Raw genomic sequence first — 19,537 nt, 5'->3', positions numbered from 1 at the left:
TCGGTACAAATCAAAAAATTATGTGGGATTTGTACTCTGACGTGTAGAAGTATTTACAGAAAATAATGGGTAACTGACTTCTTCCAGGTGTTAGAAAGAGTTTTAGGTTGTACCCTAGTTTTGAGTTTTACTATGTGTTATAAGGGTGGCAAATAATCTCATCATCTTTATCAGCAAATAAGGCTGATATAATTAAATACCTTACAAATAAATCAAGTAAATTATTTTTATATGAAAATATGACAATAAAATTCTTTAACTGTTTTTCATATAATTGCTTTTTTAGGGCAGTTTCACTTATAAGCCTTTTAACTTAAGTAATTACGTGTACTTGGGTGGAGTATTGAATGCTGACTCATCTGCCTATTTTGAAGCAATTCATTTCGAATTTGACCCAATTATGGAGTCAAATTTAACTGGGAGTTTTTAACAGAGTGCCGTATGTGGATCAGAATGACGATATGCAATATATGTTCGTGATCATGGGACAGAGTGTCAATTCACTTTTTTCCCCAGGTATTTTTTAGTACTGTTTTGTCTAAATTGATGTTAGGTTTCCATCATCTTACCCAGAGAGAAACGTTTCACATACTAGAACTCTGTGTTTAAAACATTGGGCTCTGTTTACAAAAAAATATGTTCTATTCAAATTTATTATGGAAAGGAGTGCTGTGATATTGAAGTAGGGGTTTTCTGCATTTTTAATCCTGAGCTTTTGAGGCTGTGAATGGTAAATTATATTTCTTAGACAAGATTATTAATTTAACCAAGTTTAATGAGGAGGATGTGAGCAGGAGGGAAGGAGACAAAAGAACTGGACAAAAAGGCTTGAAGTCATGAAAGGGAGGAACATTGTCTTTCATTTCTATTTAAGTACTTTTTTTTCAGAGATAATGCAAGCTTCTGTTGTTATTCTATCCCACAAACTTTAATACTCTGCTTTTAACTAAAGGGGAAATGCAGTCATGAGTTAGATGAATGGCTATTAAATATTTAAAAAAATTAGAAATATGTAGCTACCTCTAGCCGTATATCAATATTTAATTTCAGCTAATAGTTAATTTATTTAGCTGTTATGTAGCGAATGGTTTATAGTAATTACAGTATTCTTTCACTGAAGGTAAAGAATGCCATACCGGCCTTCTTACAGAAGAAGGCAAAATTTCAAGAGGTTTATGGCAGGCTCTGGAAAAAAATGGAAGATGGATGATTCTGGTACTTCCTTGAGGTAGTGGTGTGAAAATTCTCATGTACCTTATGAAACTCTCCTCAAACCTCCCTGAAATCACACAGCCACTTACAAAACTAAATTTGCATTGAGGTCCTTCTCTAATGAAAAAACTAGTTCTTATAGAAATTAATCATTACAAGGTAATAAAGCAAGCTTGTAAGTGTTTTGCTGAATTGGATTTTCCAAGCTTTCTCATGCTTTGAACGCTGCTTACTACCAGAAAATTTGTTATAACGTGATCTGCCCACAGGACAATTAATCTGTATCTAAGTTAAACATCTTTTTTTTTTTTAATGATTTAAGTCAAATACAGTCTGCAAATCAAATCTAACTGGAACATTATTACATGTACCTGTTTACAGGAGGAGACTTATTTAGGTTGCTTTCCTTATGTGATTTGGGAAGCATTGAAGTCCATATATGCTGAAAGAGCACAAGCAGCAAAAAATTGAAAAAATGAAAGTGATTAAGTTGTGATTTTTATATATATATCTTAGAAGCATTATTTTTATGTTACAGACATTCTTTTCAATATGGTTCTAAATACTAGTCATTCTCAAGTTCAGAGGTGTATTTCCTTTAAAGTTCAGTTCTTAGACAATGGAGTGTTTTTAAAGGCTATGGAATGGTTCTTTTTTTAACTTGTTTCTAGGAAAAATTTCTTAAGTCTGCTGTTTCATGATACTTTAAAATGTTTCTTTTCTGAGAACTTGAAAAGGCTTTTTAACTTACTGAAAGATTTTCCTACACTTAAGACATTTTTGAAGTCTGAAAAATACTGCTGCCTGTTACTTTTGCCTTAGTGTCTCTAAAGGACAGAAGGTAAGAACTATGAAATACTGTTTTCCATGGTTCTTGCTCTTTCAGTCTCAGTTTCACCCTAATAGAGATGTGTTGCACTATAAAAGTTTCCAGATAAGAAGACCTGTGGTGTAATTTCACAGGCTAGCCTAGCCAGCAGAACAGAAGAAGATTAAATCTGATGGGGTGATCGCATTTCTTTGTCAATATAGATCTGAACATTGTAGGTTGGGTTCATTTACAGTACTTCGCAGGACTGATCTAGCACATTTTTCTTCTATCATCGTCTTCAAAGCATACAGGTAAAAAAGCCACTCACACCTTCAAGGTATAGGCAGGTCACTTTCCATAAAGTTCTTGGCAGCGTTGCTCTCTAAATTATATTTGACTTGTACTATTAAAATGCATTAGTTCAACACTGAACACCACATAATTGTGTTTTGCAACTTGATAATGTCATAATTATGACATCTAGTAGTATGTTGCATTATAATCTTATGATACTTGATTCAGCAAGGCACCTTAGAGTAATTAAATGCTAGGAATTCAGTGGAGCTTAGCTCTTTCTGGTTAGGTGCAGACTTCAGTGTGATTAAATTTAAGCATGCGCTTGAAATTTCCTCTAACTTGAGCACGGGCTGGAGGAAATGTCCACTATATTTCCTGACATATTCTTTCCTTTCGCCTCAGAGGAGAAAATCCTACTTGATGCAATAAGTTAGTACCCCACAGGATATACAAGTGACTCGCATACCTTTCTAACTTTGTAGAATTTGCATTCACTGCAGGTACAGACTGCACATTGGACCAAAAAAGTTACCTCTCAAATCCCTATTTGTGCTCACATTCTCACTTTACATTTTGGAGCTGCTTACATAAACCCTTATTTAGAGTGTGTCTCAGTAGAGGTGACTTATGGAGAATTAGATTTGCTTTCTGAATGTGAAATACATCTGTTCATTTGCATTAAGTTTGTGGCAATGCTACCTGCATAACTATTGGTTAGAACTATGTATTGTCAGTTTATATAGGAGCTCTAATATAAATGCAGGTATTCAGGTAAATAATATTTTATTTTGTTTTAAGTATTCACCAAGGCAAAGCCCTTAAGGAGGTCTTGTTTTCATACTTACCAGTTTGGGGGGTTTTGATTCATACAGCTGACAAGATGCAGACATTCAAATTTAGTTAAAACCTGACTACATTACATCTGTGCAACTCCTTTGGGCACATGCCTGTGTTGAAGATTATGAACTGTGACATATTGAATCAGCCCATGAAGTAGGTACAGAACTGAAAGCTGCATCTAACCATGTTACATCTTATCACGTGCCTTATTATAAATGATTGTGTAATTGTTCTTAGTAATCCTAATTGTGACATAAAACATTTGCATGATATAAACTTTCTTAAAGGTAGTGTAAGATAATATGCATGCATATGCAAATGAAGCAATCACTATGACTCAGGCACATAATTTCTGCCATCGAGAAAAATAAGGAAGTTTCTGACACTTTTTAATTTGTCATTTTGAAAGCACATGCTCAAAAGCAACTGTAATTTTGGGAAAACCACATGTTCAATTCAGACTCAATGGTGACTGATAAGATGATGATTACAAGGCAATAAGACTCTGCTCTTGTACCAGTTTATTTGAATTGGTTCCCAAACCTGTTTGCTGAATCAATATGCATTCTGTCACGTAGATGTGGTTTTAAAAGGGAATTTTGGCCTTGGGGTGAAACTATGGCATGTAATTTGATGGTGTCTTAATTTGTATTTAGAAGAGGTGTTTTGAGTGCATTTCTTTTTTAAACTGGTTTAAGACCTTAAATTGATTTATAGAACTAACAAAATTGTAACTGCCAATTTTCAAGTTGCTTTTAAAGCAAATTCAAGAGTCTTGCACATGATAGTGAAAGCAGAGCTTTTTGTCTGGTAGATACCCTCCATCAAAAGAAAACATAGCAAAGAAATGCTATAACTACTTTTGGAAATTTTAAATAATTAACTATGAACTAAATCATGATTTGAAAGATAATTAATGAGTTGTTTATGTTCCAGAGTAGCAAATAAAGATGATTTGCATTAAACTTCCTCTCATTGTAGCTATGCCATAGGGCTGGGTTAAGTATGAAAGAGTCCAACATTATAAACAGTGTTATACACCAATAAAAAGTAGACAAACTTACAGTGACAAAATAACATGTTTTTTTTTACTGCTGTAAGACTTGGTCACCTCTTTTAGGATTTGACATGGTCTTTGCTATTGCGGTGCACTTAGCAAAGCCTATTTAGTAGAAGTATGGTCTAGGGTCATTGCAAATGAGCTGCTTTCAAACAAGTCAACATCCACCAGAAGCTTTTGTAACAAATTTTATTTTCTTCTGCTCCTTCTTTGGTTTCCACTCTGTTTCTCTTTGCCAGAGAACAGGATAAGAGTGGTCTTGAAAGGAGGTTGTAGTGGTATTACCCTTGTATCTAGTTCCCCAAAGATATTTCACTTTAATTTTTCTCAATGCTGCTGTTTAGTGATAATAACCCATGGGGAAATGCCTGCAGTGAACCAAAGAATGAGCGAAACTTCCTCAGAGATGATGGTAGGTCTGAGAAGTGTTTCACTAAAGTAGCAGAACTGAGGCTCTCTTTCATCCTGAGAAAGAGTGGTTTGAGTGTCTGAAGGGGACTTTCTGCACGTCCCAGGATTCATGTTGGTAGAGCAGTGGTGCACCCTCACACCAAATCCAGAGCTACTGGGAGATTTGAGGTTCGAGCTGAGGGTGGTTTTTTCCTGAAGTCATGATCACTTTTGAGCACAGGCTCTCAAAACAAAACAAAAAAAGTTTCAACATCCTCCTTATTCTTCTCTGGCAGGACTTAACACAGTGTTACAAGGAGATAATGGGCTGAGCAACAACAAGTCTATTACAGGAAGGTTGTCATGGGGGTTTTTGTCCTGTTGGTTTGAGGAGAGATGAAATTTTGAAAAGCAGCCTAGAATCTGTGTATTTTCAGCACCTAATAATGAAGACATTCACCACACAAAGAAAAACCCTGGAACAGTCTTGAATGCACATCCTAGCCTCCAGCTGCATCTGTACTCCCTGCTTATTTAGGGAATTGTCTTTTGCAGGGTGGGGAAATTGAATTGGCAACTGTGAGAAAGGGAGGGAATGCTTTATTGATGGGTAACAGTGAGGCTGTATGGCTTTCCATTAGCGTAGCTGATGATTCAACTAGACATCAATACTCTGAACAAAATCAACACTGAAAAAATTGATCTTGGAATTTGCCAGCTAGTGTCGATAACTGGAAATCCTAGGGCAAACTTTTTTTAGCAGCTCAGAAATTGAAACAATTGTTTGCAAATCATTTACTCAATGCAGACACAGATGCCTTGGTCTGATGGACTTGAGCACAGTTCCTAAGCCAGGAACTTCTCATTTCTCACTATAGTTCAGTGCCTGATTCATTGTGTCAGATGGGCTGATTCATTTTGGCCATTGTTTCCCTGCTTGTAAAAATGAATGCAATCATAATCTGCTTATTGTAATATCTGCCCGCCTCACTTGAGCTATTGTGAGGGTCACTTCGTGTCTGCGTTGTGTGCTGCAGCTGAGTGGGGAACAATGGAGCCTGCAGGCACCGGTGCCGACTTTCTCCCATTTGGGCAACACTGAGAGATTTTATGTACTCATCCCTCCCAGCCTGTAGCCACGGGATCATGATGCGAGTCAGGTGCCCCTCTCCATTAGCCTGGTGGGCCCAGCTATGCCCAGCTATGCCTCCCCCTTGAGCACGGTGCCTCCCTCGCAGAGGGCAGGTAGGTCCTGCTCCCTCTGCTCCTTCCCCTCCCCATACCGTCTGTCCTTTCCTAAGGGCAGGAGCTGTCTACAGGTAACACAGCATGCGTCAGCAGGAAGGAGCAGGCAGGACAGGCAGACAGTTGCTGTGGCACAGGGAGTCATGGAGGATCAGCACCGCCTGGAAAAAAGGGGTGCCTTGGGCACAGCACCCCCAGCGCTGCTCTGTGCCACTGCTGCATGGGCTGCAGCCTCTGCAGCTGCCCTGCACAATCCCCTAGGGACAGGGAGGACAGTGGGAATGGGATGAATTGCAGCCTGATGTCTGAAAGGCTTTCAGGTGCTAAGACACTCGATGCTACTCACTTTTCTATGGTCCATCATAACCTGGTATCATAATGTGCTCAGCGGGTATTGCCCGTGACTCCCTGCACAGCGCTGGGAAATCAAGCTTCTCACTCAGGCTGCTAACACCCAGCTCCTCTTTTTTGTAACGTCTCCTCTTCCATAACTAATAAAAATTAACATCCATCATGTGGTACAGTGTCTGCTCACAGTATTGAGTTGCTTTGGCTGTGTCTCCTCTGATACAAGGAGACGCTTTAATTTGATAAAGGATTAGTGTAAATGCAGTGGGGAGAAAAAAAATTCAACTTGCCTTCTGAGCTGAAGATTTATTATGTATCTTATAAAATAATATTGTTTTCAATAAAGTGAACATGAAGGGAAAAACAATTCAGTGTTCTGCAGGCTTTCTGTACTGTCCTACTAAGTCATTCTAATGAACAAATTCAATGACAGAATTGAATTTTCTGTACACATTAGCAGTAACGTTGGCTTACTGTCTACTAACGCAATTACTGCTTAAACATGAAAATAGGTTTTAAGGCATCGGTTTACAAGATTTAAGACCTATCCTGGCCCCAGGGCTCGCGTTACAACTTTTGTTTAGTTTTGATGTTCTGACTTTGGTGTACTAAAAAAGTGTGGCAGAGAACTGCATCAACTGTCTGACTAAGAGATGGTCTTTAAGAGACGTTGCAGAGCAGAGCCCTCATATATCATCATGGATAAAGGCAGTGAAGCAGTGCCAGCTCTCATGCTCTTGAGTTGGTGGGGATTCTTACTGAGGGCTACTGCATAGGTGCAGTATGGTGGTACGCTGTGGTATAAGCTTGAGAGGCAAGTAAAATTCAGAAGATTTCACTGAGGGCTCATATAAAGCTCCGGCGTGCTTAGAAATGTAGATGCAATTTCTCACTGGGAAATGAGAGGGCCCCTACAGAGTGACAAAAAGGGTCTAGAAGTGAAGTGGTGATTCCTGTCCCTGAATTGCTACAGATTTCAGATATGGATATGAAGCAGTGACAGTGAGTTGGTCATTAATGAAGGGAAAAGAGAAGACAGTCTTAAGAAAAGCTTTTATATTGTCAGCTGTCATGTGTGTACATGTGTGCGAGCACTTGCACTCTAGTAGTGTAACCTTTACAGTCCTTGATTCAGAACTATTTAGCACTTTAACACCTGCGTACTAATTACATTAACGCATTATTAGCAATTACTTGTTATCTTCTTCATAGCAATTGCTTGCTTACTTGAATGTGGTCTTGTGCACCAAGTTCCTTCGAAGTGCATCCAAGTAATGCATTGCCCCTACAGGGGAAAAAAAAAAAGAAAAAGACAACAAAGGGGAAGATCAAGAATGGACTAGCTTTGATGTGAGAATGGAGTTGGAATAATCAAGCACACACAACCTCCAAGCTTATTTTTAACACTGAGTTGGATAGTCTGTCCTGTACAGCTGATGGAACTGGAAAGTGCTTTCATTGTTCTCACCTTGCTGTAGTCAAAAAAAAAAACAAAAACAAAAAAAACCACTAGATAATATTGCACAGTTTTAGATCCTGGTAGCTTGTAAAACAATTTGCCTATAGATGCTTTTTACAATTTAAGATTATTAGAAAAGAACCAGTTCAGTATTAGTAAAGTTACATATGTTAAAAGAGCAAATGTTTTTACAGATTCAGTGTTAGAGTAAGCCCAATATAATACAGTAAGTGTTGTGGTGATTTAGGATTTAAGAGCAATGATGAGCTTTGGATAAGTGAGCATTTAAGAGGAAGTGGAACTAACAAAGATGTTCCTTCCTGTGGGCATGTTAACTTATAGGAACACGCTGAGCTGAAGGAAATGGAAGCACAGCCCTGTGATCTGTGGTGTTATATGAGTAGAAGACAGTATTGAACAGTTCTGGTTGATGTTTAAAAGAGGTGCTTAGTTTCAGTGCTCAGCACAGAGTTTTGATGATCCCAAGCATTTATGTTTTTCTATATCATAAGAAGGCAGAATCTCATGACAGTAAATTTCTAGTCTCATTACACTGGAAATAGGTACTCAGAAATGCAGACTCTTTCAAATAATTTCTGTGTTCATTTCCTTGCAGATGAATTGCTTCAGAAAGAGCAAAACTACTCTGATGACGTTCTGGCCAATATGATCAGCGAACCTAGAATCAGCTATGGAAACGATGCTCTCATGCCTTCATTGACGGAAACTAAGACCACAGTTGAACTTCTTCCAGTGGATGGAGAGTTCAGTCTAGATGACCTTCAGCCATGGCATCCCTTTGGTGTTGATTCTGTTCCAGCCAATACTGAAAATGAAGGTATGTGCAATACTGGGAAAAAATACAGAATATGCTGAATTGAGTTTTGTGATTCCTCTTTCACTTTGTTCACTGAAAATTGGCATCTTTCTGATGTAAGGAGGAGAGAGGTCTTGACTCTAAGTTTAGAACCGGTCTGCCAGCCATGTCTCTTTGATTGAACAGAGAATCCTGGCTAAACTGACAATGTAGACACGCAATAAATTTCAGAGTTTAACTTACTTCTCTTTAAAAACAGATCAAAATACAGTCCAGCAAATTGTGAGTGTCTTATAAAATACATGAGGATGAGCTAAGGGACATAAGTTGTCAGACATGATAGAATGAGTAAAGGCTGGGGGGTTGTTTTTGGTTGTTTTGGTTGTCTGGAATGTGCTGCAGAAATGTTTCTGTGTACTCAGCAATGCAAATGATGACTTTTTTCCTGAGGAGTACTTTATGTTGCTCATGGGCTAATCTACTGAAGTGGCTGCATAATATTTTAATAATTTATGTGTAATCTGGAATTGATAGTTCACTTAGGTGCCAGAACCAATTAATCAGAAACATAAGGAACTCAAGGAACTCTGATCATGTCATTCAAGTTCCTCCTCTTGTGTTTGTTTTCCCTTACCATTTCAACTCCACACTCATTAGTGCTAAGCTAATAGCAATAGTGAAGGTTTGTTGCTGCAAAAGCACTAGTTGCATAAAGGCTGGAGCTACAGAAACATTTTTTAATGCAGATCTGTGTTTTGTGGATCAAAAGTATCTGTGATGCACAGACATTAAAGTCTTCCATGCAATCTTTTGAAACCACTGGCTTAGGCTATACCTGCTCTCAGGGTAAGTTTTGAGCACCTACCTTGCACAGTTCTCCCTCAGTTAGTGCTTTTCTCCTAGTCTCACTCCAACATGATGCATGAGAGACTGTGGGCAGCTACATGCTTGGTGACAAAACAAGGGATGTGGATGTGGATTTGTCAGGTCCAGTGTTGGTGCCAGCTTATATCAGTGGAGTCAGAACCAGTTTTATGATCAAAACAGGTAATCCCCAGGCTAAAGACATGGGCTAGGATGTGAGCAAAGGTCGACTAATAAGTGAAATGGAAGCATACCAAATATGAGGGGAAGAGAAGAGACTGGTCAGGAGTGGAGCTAAAGTCAGACCACCAGGAAGTCAGCGCAGCAGGTAGGGCCAAAGAAAAGAGCTGAGAGAGAAGGACCAAACTCAAACGGACTGGCCAGCAGCAAGAACCAGAAGAAAGTAGCTTGTGACAAGGACTCTGGACTTATCTGGAGGGCAGCTGCAGGCAAGTGATGCGCTGAGCAGTTGAGAGCAGCTGGCTGGATTGCGTCAGGTGCTGGCAAGTAGCACAACCTGCTGACCAGGCTGGCAGGCTGAACTCCAGTCTCCCGGTGAGTCAGCTGTGACTCGCTATAGCGCAGTTGCTGAGGCTGGCTGCCAGGAGCAGACCATGGTCCAGCTGGTGGCATCTCCCCTACAGAAATTTTCCAGTGCAGCTCTCACTGCAGCTTTTCCCATAGTTTCAGTATACAGTGCATCTATTTCTTTGCCTACTGCCTGCTTTCGTGAAACTTAAGGGGCAAAAAATGAGCTTCGAGATCTGTCCACCCAGCTTTCAAAATGTACCGATTTCAGTCATTAAGTTCAGAAGTTACTAGGTGTTCAGGTGCACTCAGACATATGACAGTTTAATCACACAAGCCTTTTTTCCCTTCAGAAACTAAACTAAGCCCAGAATTTAATAAAGAAAGGTACATACTTCAGTGTGACACTGAATCCCTAGGCAAGTATTCTGAGCATGGTTATCCTTTTAAAATGTATGACAGCAAATAAGAAACAAAAACTCTTCTGCCTTGAATAACATACTGTTTAATTACAAATCCCTGTGTATTTTAATGCATTACATCATTTGTTGCAGCACTTCTTAACATTTACTGTGGGAATATCTTTTAGCTCTCATGACTTTAAATTGGTTTTGTTTGTTTGTTTTTTTATATCAGGATTGTTTTTGTCATGAAGTTACTGCAGGCAAACAATTTCATTAGTCCAGCCGTTATTAACGTTTAAGTCTGCACAGTAATAAATAGAAATCATTTGATGACTTTAAACCTCTGTGTTTCTTGTTTCCCATTTGATTTCTCTGTCATCTATCCAAACCACACTGTCAAATAATACGTGTTGCTAATGTCATAATTTCTACAATACCTTCTTTTTCTCTTTAGATGCCCTCTCTGTACCTTTGCCTATAGTATCAAATGGGAATTTCACAGCCTCCTATTTTTCCTATGTGTTTTCCTCCACGGCCATGGCCCAATCCCAAGCTTTGTTTAAATGGCTTCCCAAAATTGGTATTTGTTTTGTTATAATTTGAAAGTAGCAAGAAGTAAATAACAATTGAAATAATTTTCTCCTCTTCTTCTCCACCTAGGGTCTCTTTGCATAGTCTGTTTTTTATACAGTAAGTTCCCCTTGTGCCGGGAAGTTTTTGTACTATATGCAGCATTGAACAAGTCAAGTAAGTTCAAAAAGCATGTCCTAGAGAAAGCTCAGATACTGTAGAGCAGCTATATGGTGCAGTTTTAATGATGGTCAGCATCTCTTGCTGCTGGTAGATGCTGAGCATGTGAGCAAAGGTCAGAGAAACGAGGGCCTCAGCGCCTGTTTGCTTGGGTGAGGGCTGAGGGGGCTCAGCACCATCAAGCAAACCACAGCATGTTCCAAGGGAAGGGCCTGGTGTCTGTGAAATCTGCAAAATAGTAGACTACTAGAGGACTTTGAGATAGCAAACAAGTTGCTACCTCAGTTGTTGATACTGCTTTGGTCTAGTTTGAAAGCTGAAGTCAAGTTTTTTAAAACTGATGAACACAAATCCAGCATCCTAACAGCTCAGCACTTGCAGATAGGTTTCTAGATAGAATGAGAGTCCTCACGATGAAGAGTTTTTACGCTGTATAGCAATAGGTTTATTTAATCCAGGGCAGACACACCAGGTAAATCATTTCAAATTTGCATTACTGTCAAAACTTTCTAATGGAGCCATTGCTGTCTGAGAGGCAAAAAACAGATCCAAGAACAAGCCGGGTTAGGAACTGGGATCCGCCCCATCCAGCACAGTCAGAACAGTATGGTCTGTTTTTAATGAACTGTTCATGCCTAAATCAAAATGAGACTGTGGAAAAAAGTGGAAGGAAATTCATCCATTAAGTCTTACTTTCAAGGTGTCCAGTGTCCTGCATACAAGTGATGAAGATAAAATACTGCAAATAATGCCTTAAATTTGTCATTGATTCCCATGACTGTTTTATTCCATGGCCTAATCCCAGGTTTCACCCAGAAATATTAGTAACATGTTGGATTGATAAATTGCCATATAATCTTAAAGTTTCATAACTCCATTTGAAATTTTCCTTATCTAAACTGCATATTTAGATAAAAGGATAAGTTTTATGCAAACGGTTTATACTAAAATGGCCTGTTCAGATAAATAAGTTAAAAAATAGTTAAAAGTCTAGCATAGTTCAGTAGTTTCAGAAAACATTTTTTTCTCTCTTGTTTCGCTGGGATAAGTTTCCCAGTAAATGTCCACAGAAATGTATCCAAGGCAGCAGGCAATGCACTACACAGCTCCAATGGCTGAACACATCTAGCGTGTTGTAATACAGTCTAGGTTAATGAAAAACACTCACAGGACACCATAGAAGGCATCACCAAACTTTCAGGAAGTTTCACTTTTGACTATTGAGGAAGTTGCATTTTGGCAACAAAAATGCACCTTCAACACTTGGGGGGAAACGCCAACAACTGTGAAGCCTGCGACATTGACAAGGTCATGGGAATTTTCATAGAATCATTGAAGTTGGAAAAGACCCTTAATTTTGTCAACAAGCTGCTGGGTTTAATGTTTTACTCTTTTTACTTCACTGTGAAGATAGAGTTAGCCTTAATGACAAAGTATTTTTTTTCTAAAGTAAGATTTTCAAGAATGTGCTGTTACCCTTATGATCTGGCCAGTTATTGCATTCAACACTGTTCTTGATTGGGTGAGTGTCACATAGCTCTTCTTGCCTGTTGGTTTAACCAGCTTTTGAGATTTTTGATTCACCTTTCTTTTATTTTTGGAAAGAAAAAAAAAAAAAAGCAGTCACATTCCCTCTTGCTCTCCTGAGATGTATTAGATAAGAGGTGTACATTGTGAGAAGCCTGCATTGTTAGCGTATCTTTAAAAAAGCAGATATTTACTAATGAAGTTTCATGAGCCTGTGTGGAAAACATTTTCATTCTTAATTCTTGTACTTAAATGCATAGGGAAGTGCATTCAAGAGAAATGTGATGATTCTGGAGTATCAAAATGAATGCAGTTTCTATACTTACACACAGTACATCTTGGAGTTTTGACTGTTCATAAATGCTGTTATAGGTTTAAACGTCTCCCTTCTGTATGAACTGTTGTGAGGCAGCGTGCTCCAGAAAGGAAGGCGTGAGGAAATCCACTGACAAGATTTTCAGAGTTAACTGCTGCTGGTACATACATCAATACAGGGACAAGGGCAAGCAGGTCTTAAAATGAAACAGATATTCAAAAGCTGGCAGCTCAGTGCTCTCCAGAAATCACCTGTCTTTGTATCATGATCCGTGGTGCACGCTGCACTTCGGCACCCGGGGTCACCATCTGCTTTGGAATACCCATGGCTCTGAGCTTTTGTTCCTGGTTTTTGCCCCAAAACTGCCTTGTGACCCTGAGCAAGTCTGTGTCAGTTATGAAATGTGCCGGTGGTGTTTGCCTCTCCCCTGCAAGCTGCCAACAAAACCACAGATGACAAGAATTACTCATTGTTATTAGTAATACTTTCACCTCACACCAGAAATCCTGCATTACCCTGAGGTCAGGTCCATGCTACCATTCAACAGAAACTTCCTTCGTCCTTTTCTCCTTTCAGCTACCCTTTTTTTTACTGCTACCTACAACCTGCTCTCTCAGTTCTCCATAGCTACTGGCATGATCCTCTGCCAAATTCCTGACTGTGACAGGGTTACAAAGTGCCAAGTGAGAAGGAAATAAAAACCTTCTAGGAAGTGGGGAGTGGTGGGAGGACGACAGAGGAGGGCTTTGCAAAGGGCAAAAGGTGATGTTGGTCCTTGGTTGTTTCTTCACTTCAGGCTTTTCCATTGAAAATTGCTGCTGACATACCTAAGGGTTGGTGCCAGCAGTATTGGAAAACCTAGCAGAAGACTTAAAGAGGAAAATACTCAAAATTGTAGTCTTTAGTTAAGGATGGAAATTGTTTTTTGTACAGCACTATGGGAGAAAAGCAGTTATGTGGTCTGCTACTGCCACTCTGAACTGCTGTGAAGAAAAGTGGTTTGATGGCTTGTCTGTGCAGCACCAGACCAGCAAGCTCTGGGGAAACTTTTCGCTTCTGTAACAGCAAACAAGTTGAATGTGCAGATGCACTTTTAGACTGCAGCTACCGTAATGTTTACTGCCTTTTTCCAGAGGCAGGAGTTGTTGCAGTCATCTCCTGGGTACAACAGATACGGGTGCCACTTACAAGCCTGTAGGTTCTGTTCGTCAAGCCCATAGTAACACAAAGAAAGTGACACAGACTTCCTAGGAAGATGGGCAGTCCCCTTGCTTCAGTCAGCAGTGTCATCGGGCTAGCATGGTTTTCTAATGCAGAACACCATGATCAGTTCTTCCTGATGGAAAACTGTGGTCTTGCCAAGTTTCCTGTGTTATTGTGGCTCACTTATTGCTGATTAGAAGGTTCATGCCTGAATCCAGAAAATCAAACGAATACCTTATTTAAAAATTTCTGAATTCCAAGCTACAACATAATAATTTATTTCTAAAATTAATTTATTTTTGACACTGGCACTTCCAGCACAGGGTAAATAAGAAAGGCAGAAGTATTGGAGCAAAGGAGGAGAGAAAGTATAGAAGAAGGAAGGGGGATTAGCCGAGGCAATAGGTGACTTTAAGTTTTGCACATCCTTTTTTTCTACTAATGCCAGTGAGCTCCATCAGCCTGAGCTTTCAGCTGGTGAAGTCTGTGTATGGTAATACAAGAGTTTTAGCACTGTGTGTGACACACAATTGGGCTAGAAATGGTTGTTTCTCCTTTGTATCCCTTTCAAAAATTGGAAGACATATTTGCCGTCTACAAATGAGAGCATACTGGAATGAAGTATTGATTGTAATTTTAAAATGTACCTTTTTTTTTCATACCTTACAGCTAGTGCTGTAAAAAATCCCTATTGAAAAGAAAAAGGGGTCAGGATTCAGTAGGTTTGTAAGTCAGCATTGATCAAGACGTACCTGCAAGAGCTCATCATGTTGCTGCCACTTCTAATCAGATGATTGGAAAGTGTTTGCACGTAATGAATATAGTTTCACTCTTCAGACAGAAAGTCTTTGATCTCAGTAGTTTCTCAATTTAAGCAGAAATCAGAATATGATGTAAAATTGACACATAGCTGTGGAACTTTCCTTTTGAAGTTGTGTCCATCCCTTCCTTTTATTTCCAGGATTAACTGAAGGCAGATCTTTTCTAGCTGTTGCGTTTGTAACTCAGTTTATACCATATGTCTCTCCTGCACTATCCCAACAGAAAAGCAGTTGGTTTTATCACTTTGGGGGTTCTTGTTTATCTTTTGTTTGCTTTTTTTGTTTCTTTTCTGCACCTGCCCAGTTGAGCCAGTTGATGCCCGCCCCGCTGCAGACAGAGGACTCACCACACGACCAGGTATAGAACTTGCATGGCTTTTACCTAACCTGTGTAACCTTTTACCTAACCTGTGTTTTCCCAGCATGTGCGTGGTCTGCTCGAGCTCAGATGATCACCTTTTCTTTGGTGTAACCCTCTCCTAAAATGCAATGCTATGTCCTGAACCAGGACCTGGTATTCGGGGCATGAGTTGACACACATGGGCCACGTCAGTGGTGTCTTTATCACGGGTGTTCAGTACGTGTGCGTGCAAAGGGAGTGGAACTCAGAGCTGGCACTCACGTCAAGTTGTCATCCCTGGCAGCAAGAAAGTTTTGGCAGATGTAAGATGCAGTAGCCACAGTACCCCAGAGTGCAGAGAGCACTTTTAATTTAGGAACATATGATAGAAGTACCATATTCTCGATGCAAGTATACTGTTCTGTGTAAATCATGGCTAATAAAGAGTTCATCTATACCATTTTAGAAGTGCAGGGTACATCAAGATCTTTTTGCAGTGATACTTATCTTAGCTAATTCCAAACGTCTAAAAATTGACACTTATATTCTCACCCTGGATTCAGTGAAGACACCTCTAGACAGTTATCCATGCCATTGTAGGTTAGAAAGAGGTGAGTATTTGCCTTCTAGGGGTACCAACGTCTTCCTGTTGAATTCAGATGTGGCTAACTCAACTCAGGTTGCAAATGCTTAGAGTTGTGAGATAATTCAGATTTCAAAAGGAAAAGATTGCTTTTCATACTATTTTTTTTTTTGCTTCCTAGGTTGTTTTTCCCTCGTCTCTGTTTAGTAATATCTAGAAATGGATGATTCCAGTGATTGCAAACAAACTTTGATTTCAGATTACTTTTCAACAAACAGTGAGATTAGATGAGTTTATTTTAGGGTCAGAGTTATCTCAGTGTCACATCTCTTTTTTTATTCTTTTTCTTCAGATCAAGCTGATCAATCTATCTTATTTCTCCCTTCATCTTTTCCTCCAAACTTCTATTGGAAAGCATTACGGGCAACACCTTAGCGTGTTTAAATCTCTCCCCATACCACTGGTATTTACTGACTCCAGCAAACGCTACAGTGGGGAGTGAATTAAGACCATATCTTACAGCAGTTGGGAGGTACGTCGAGGCTGGCCAGGTGGTGTGTTCCTAGCATTGTTTTAGGACTCTGATACTGGTGTTTAGAGCCTTACTTCATTCCACAAAGAGAGCCTGGAAGCTGGTGGAGTTCCTGTAGTATTAAAGTTTGTAATTGCTAACCTTTTTACTTTCAGTCTTTGTGAAAAATCTCCTGTTAGGAGGCCCATATTTATTACTAAAGGTTATTCCTTCCTCCCTTCTATTGCCATACACACACACACACACGTGACAGAAATCACTGGTGTCACTTTCTAGGGAAAGGATTTTCTCATACTGCAGCACCCTAGTTTCAGAAGGAAATGTGTTTTTAAGGCCATTGTGTCAGAGCACGTTGTTGGTTGGGGTGATACAAATAGTGCAAGAAGTATGCCCGGCATAGGTCATGAGCGGTCTTTGTCAATGTGTGTGATAGACTATTAAGGAGAGGTAGAAATATTTCAACATGATCGTTATGACTTGAAATTCCCAGCAGATACAGGAAATATTACACTATGAAGAGCACATGGAATAAAAGTAATGCCATCAAGGGGCCTTTGTGCCACTCACTGCGTTTTAGCACCATTTAAGTGGTGCCAGGGCTCTTGTGTTCTGCTTTTGGTGTAGAGATTGAATCCCTCGGGACAGGCAGGGATGCACGCTGCATTCCTGCATGAAGACAGTCACCTCACTAGAGAGGCTGAAATATCGCTGTTGTGCCTGCCTTCCAAACTTCACAGCATCAAATTTCTTAGATTTGTATATAAAATAAAGATTTTACCCCATTACAGTACTGGTAAATATATTGTAACAGGAAACAAAACATATTTCCTTCACCATTTCTGGTAGACCTTCATCCTTACATCTTTAATCACCATGCCCAGATTTCTGCAAATTAGTTCTTAGTGAGAGAAATTCTGTCAGTACATGCCCACCTGATTTTCCGTCATCTTTTGAAAGTAATTTATCTGCCCAAGTATTTCAATTTAACAAAAAGCTGGTACCGGTCTGAGTAGCTGTCACAAACTAGGAATTGTGGAAAGCACACGGACGGTTAATTAAACAGTGTGAAATACTAAGGACTTCTGACAGTTTTAAAATTACTGTACTTCAAAATTGTTTTACTTGCTAATTATAAATAAAACATCTATGTTAGAGTTTAAAAGAGGAAAAGTGATACTTTTTTTCTGCAGTTACTGTCCTTTTAGAGTAGTTAGTTGGTATTCTTTAGGAAAAAATAATCTGGACAATGAGGATATTATTACAGAATGAAAAGTATTAGAAGGGGGGCTGGAGGCAGATTAACACACACAGCTGCCTGTAACTTTTTGTTTTGTTTTAATTGCCTGCATTCCTGTTGATTTCCCAAAAGCTTTGCCACTGTCACAGTCTTGACTTTTCAGTTTGTGCTTCTGCTTGTCTTGCTGAAGTGAACTGGGTGGTTACCAGCTTCTTCAAGGTTAAAATACCTTGTCATGTCAACCTGCAATAGTCCAAGCCTGGGCTTATGATCAATTGAATGTTTTTAGGTGTTCAGAGTCACTGAAGAAAATCGTCTCTTGAAGGACCAACACAAGTACACAGGCACATGTCCTTTCTTCCTTTTTCCATTATCTTGTTACTGGTTTTCATCCACATGACATTCTTACAATGATCACTACATTTTTCTTAACAACAAATCTAGATCATGTGGATGATACTCGTCTCCTTCCTAAAAGAGAGGTCGTTTGGTCATGGTACAGAAGGGAAAAGTAGGTACTTAGTTTGTGATATCTGGGATAACTACAGTTTTGGTACTTCAGCACATCATTCTCCCTCTTTCAAAAGAAACAAACAAAAACTTTGAAAAGAGGCAGGAAATGTGAAGAGTTGGCCAATCTATAAAGCAGTAAAGCTTATGAGTAGGACCAAGTTTAAAGTGTTTACTAAAATTCAAGGCCAGAGTTGTCCAAATCTGTAGCTCTGCTGCGCTCCACCTTGACTAGCAGCAGCTGAAGCTTGAATTTGAGCCTGACTTATATCAGTCCCAAGGGGAGAATAATTTGTGGGGAATCCCTATTTCCTAGTATAAATATAACATCTGCATGATTCACACTGGTATATGAAAAGGAGTCCAATGCTCCACGTTTTGCTTCCCTTTTTAATCCACAAATGGGGGAACAAAAATAAGAATTATGCCTAAATCTCTCTCCTCTCATCTCCTTCCTCGAAAGGAAGTAAACAGAGGTAATAAAAAGGTAAAAGGGAAGGAAAACATCTAGAGAGCAGTCATCAGTGAGCTGTATTTTTTCATACAGCCTGAGATGTTAAGGCGTTTTTGGCATGTTCCTGCCATTTCTAAATTGCTCCATACGGGGAGACAACTAAAAGGATTCAGTCCAGCCTGAAAATAGGAAGAGCTGCAAATATGAGGAATACCGCTTTAGTTGATAGCCTAGCTGGACGAACTTTTTCAATAATGTCTCCTTGCTCATTCCTCAGAGGTCACTTTTTCATGATAAATATTTAGTATCTTGCAGCTGAATATTGGGTGATTATTAGTAACTTTGTTCTGTTTATTTGTAGAAAGAGACATAAAGGTATATATAAAACAGTCCAGATACTCATGAACAAGTTCCCTATTACTTGTGTTAACCCAGCAGTCTGATTTATGGAAATTGAGTAAAGATTAGAAAATTTGCCATCGGAATGGATGTTGCCTAATATCAGCAGATTTTCTGAAGTTCAAGGATAGAGAAGAAAAAACGATGCTCTGTACAGGGTAAATCGTATTCACATCTGTTGCACAGTCGCAACTGTAATTACACTGCTAACAGCTAAGATTATATCACTAACAGGATGCCCACAGTTCACATTGCAAGGAGATTATGAAGTTAATTGTGTTATTTTCTTCCACATAGTGTGGTTTGGTGGTTTGTTTTTTTCGATGTTCTCCCAACCCTTTGTCAGTAGATTGTTTTCTAAACATTCAGTAATTCTGAGGAGAGCTTGCACATAGAGCTGCTTCTGTGTCTCTGGCCCTTCTGCCAGTAAATCATGATATCTCTTAATTCTATTACATATTGGAGGAGGCTGAGGGATTTTTTTATATATGGTTGCAGAGGCTCTGAAGCCTAATGACTGTTCTGCAGAATCATTAGCACATATGCTGCACTCTGTACGAGGTGAGGGCATAGAGCAGCTTAGGGAATTA

The 19,537-nt window shown here is 39.3% G+C and overlaps 1 protein-coding gene across 4 annotated transcripts in view; it reads left to right on the top strand.

Moving 5' to 3' along the window:
* Nucleotides 1-19,537, top strand: part of APP (amyloid beta precursor protein) — a 232,371-nt gene that overhangs the window by 194,660 nt on the left and 18,174 nt on the right. For 2 of the 4 annotated variants that reach the window (XM_083841459.1, XM_083841457.1), the window contains 2 exons: nt 8,279-8,500; nt 15,197-15,250. In XM_083841459.1, coding sequence (XP_083697585.1) covers nt 8,279-8,500; nt 15,197-15,250 — 276 coding nt within the window. The remainder of the gene's footprint in view (nt 1-8,278; nt 8,501-15,196; nt 15,251-19,537) is intronic. The other 2 variants (XM_083841460.1, XM_083841458.1) reach the window with 1 other exon arrangement.

This window comes from Anser anser (assembly GCF_964211835.1).
Source record: "Anser anser genome assembly, chromosome: 1".
NCBI lineage: Eukaryota > Metazoa > Chordata > Aves > Anseriformes > Anatidae > Anser > Anser anser.
The sequence above is the reverse complement of the archived record's forward strand: the minus strand, read 5'-3'. Positions and strand labels throughout refer to the sequence as shown.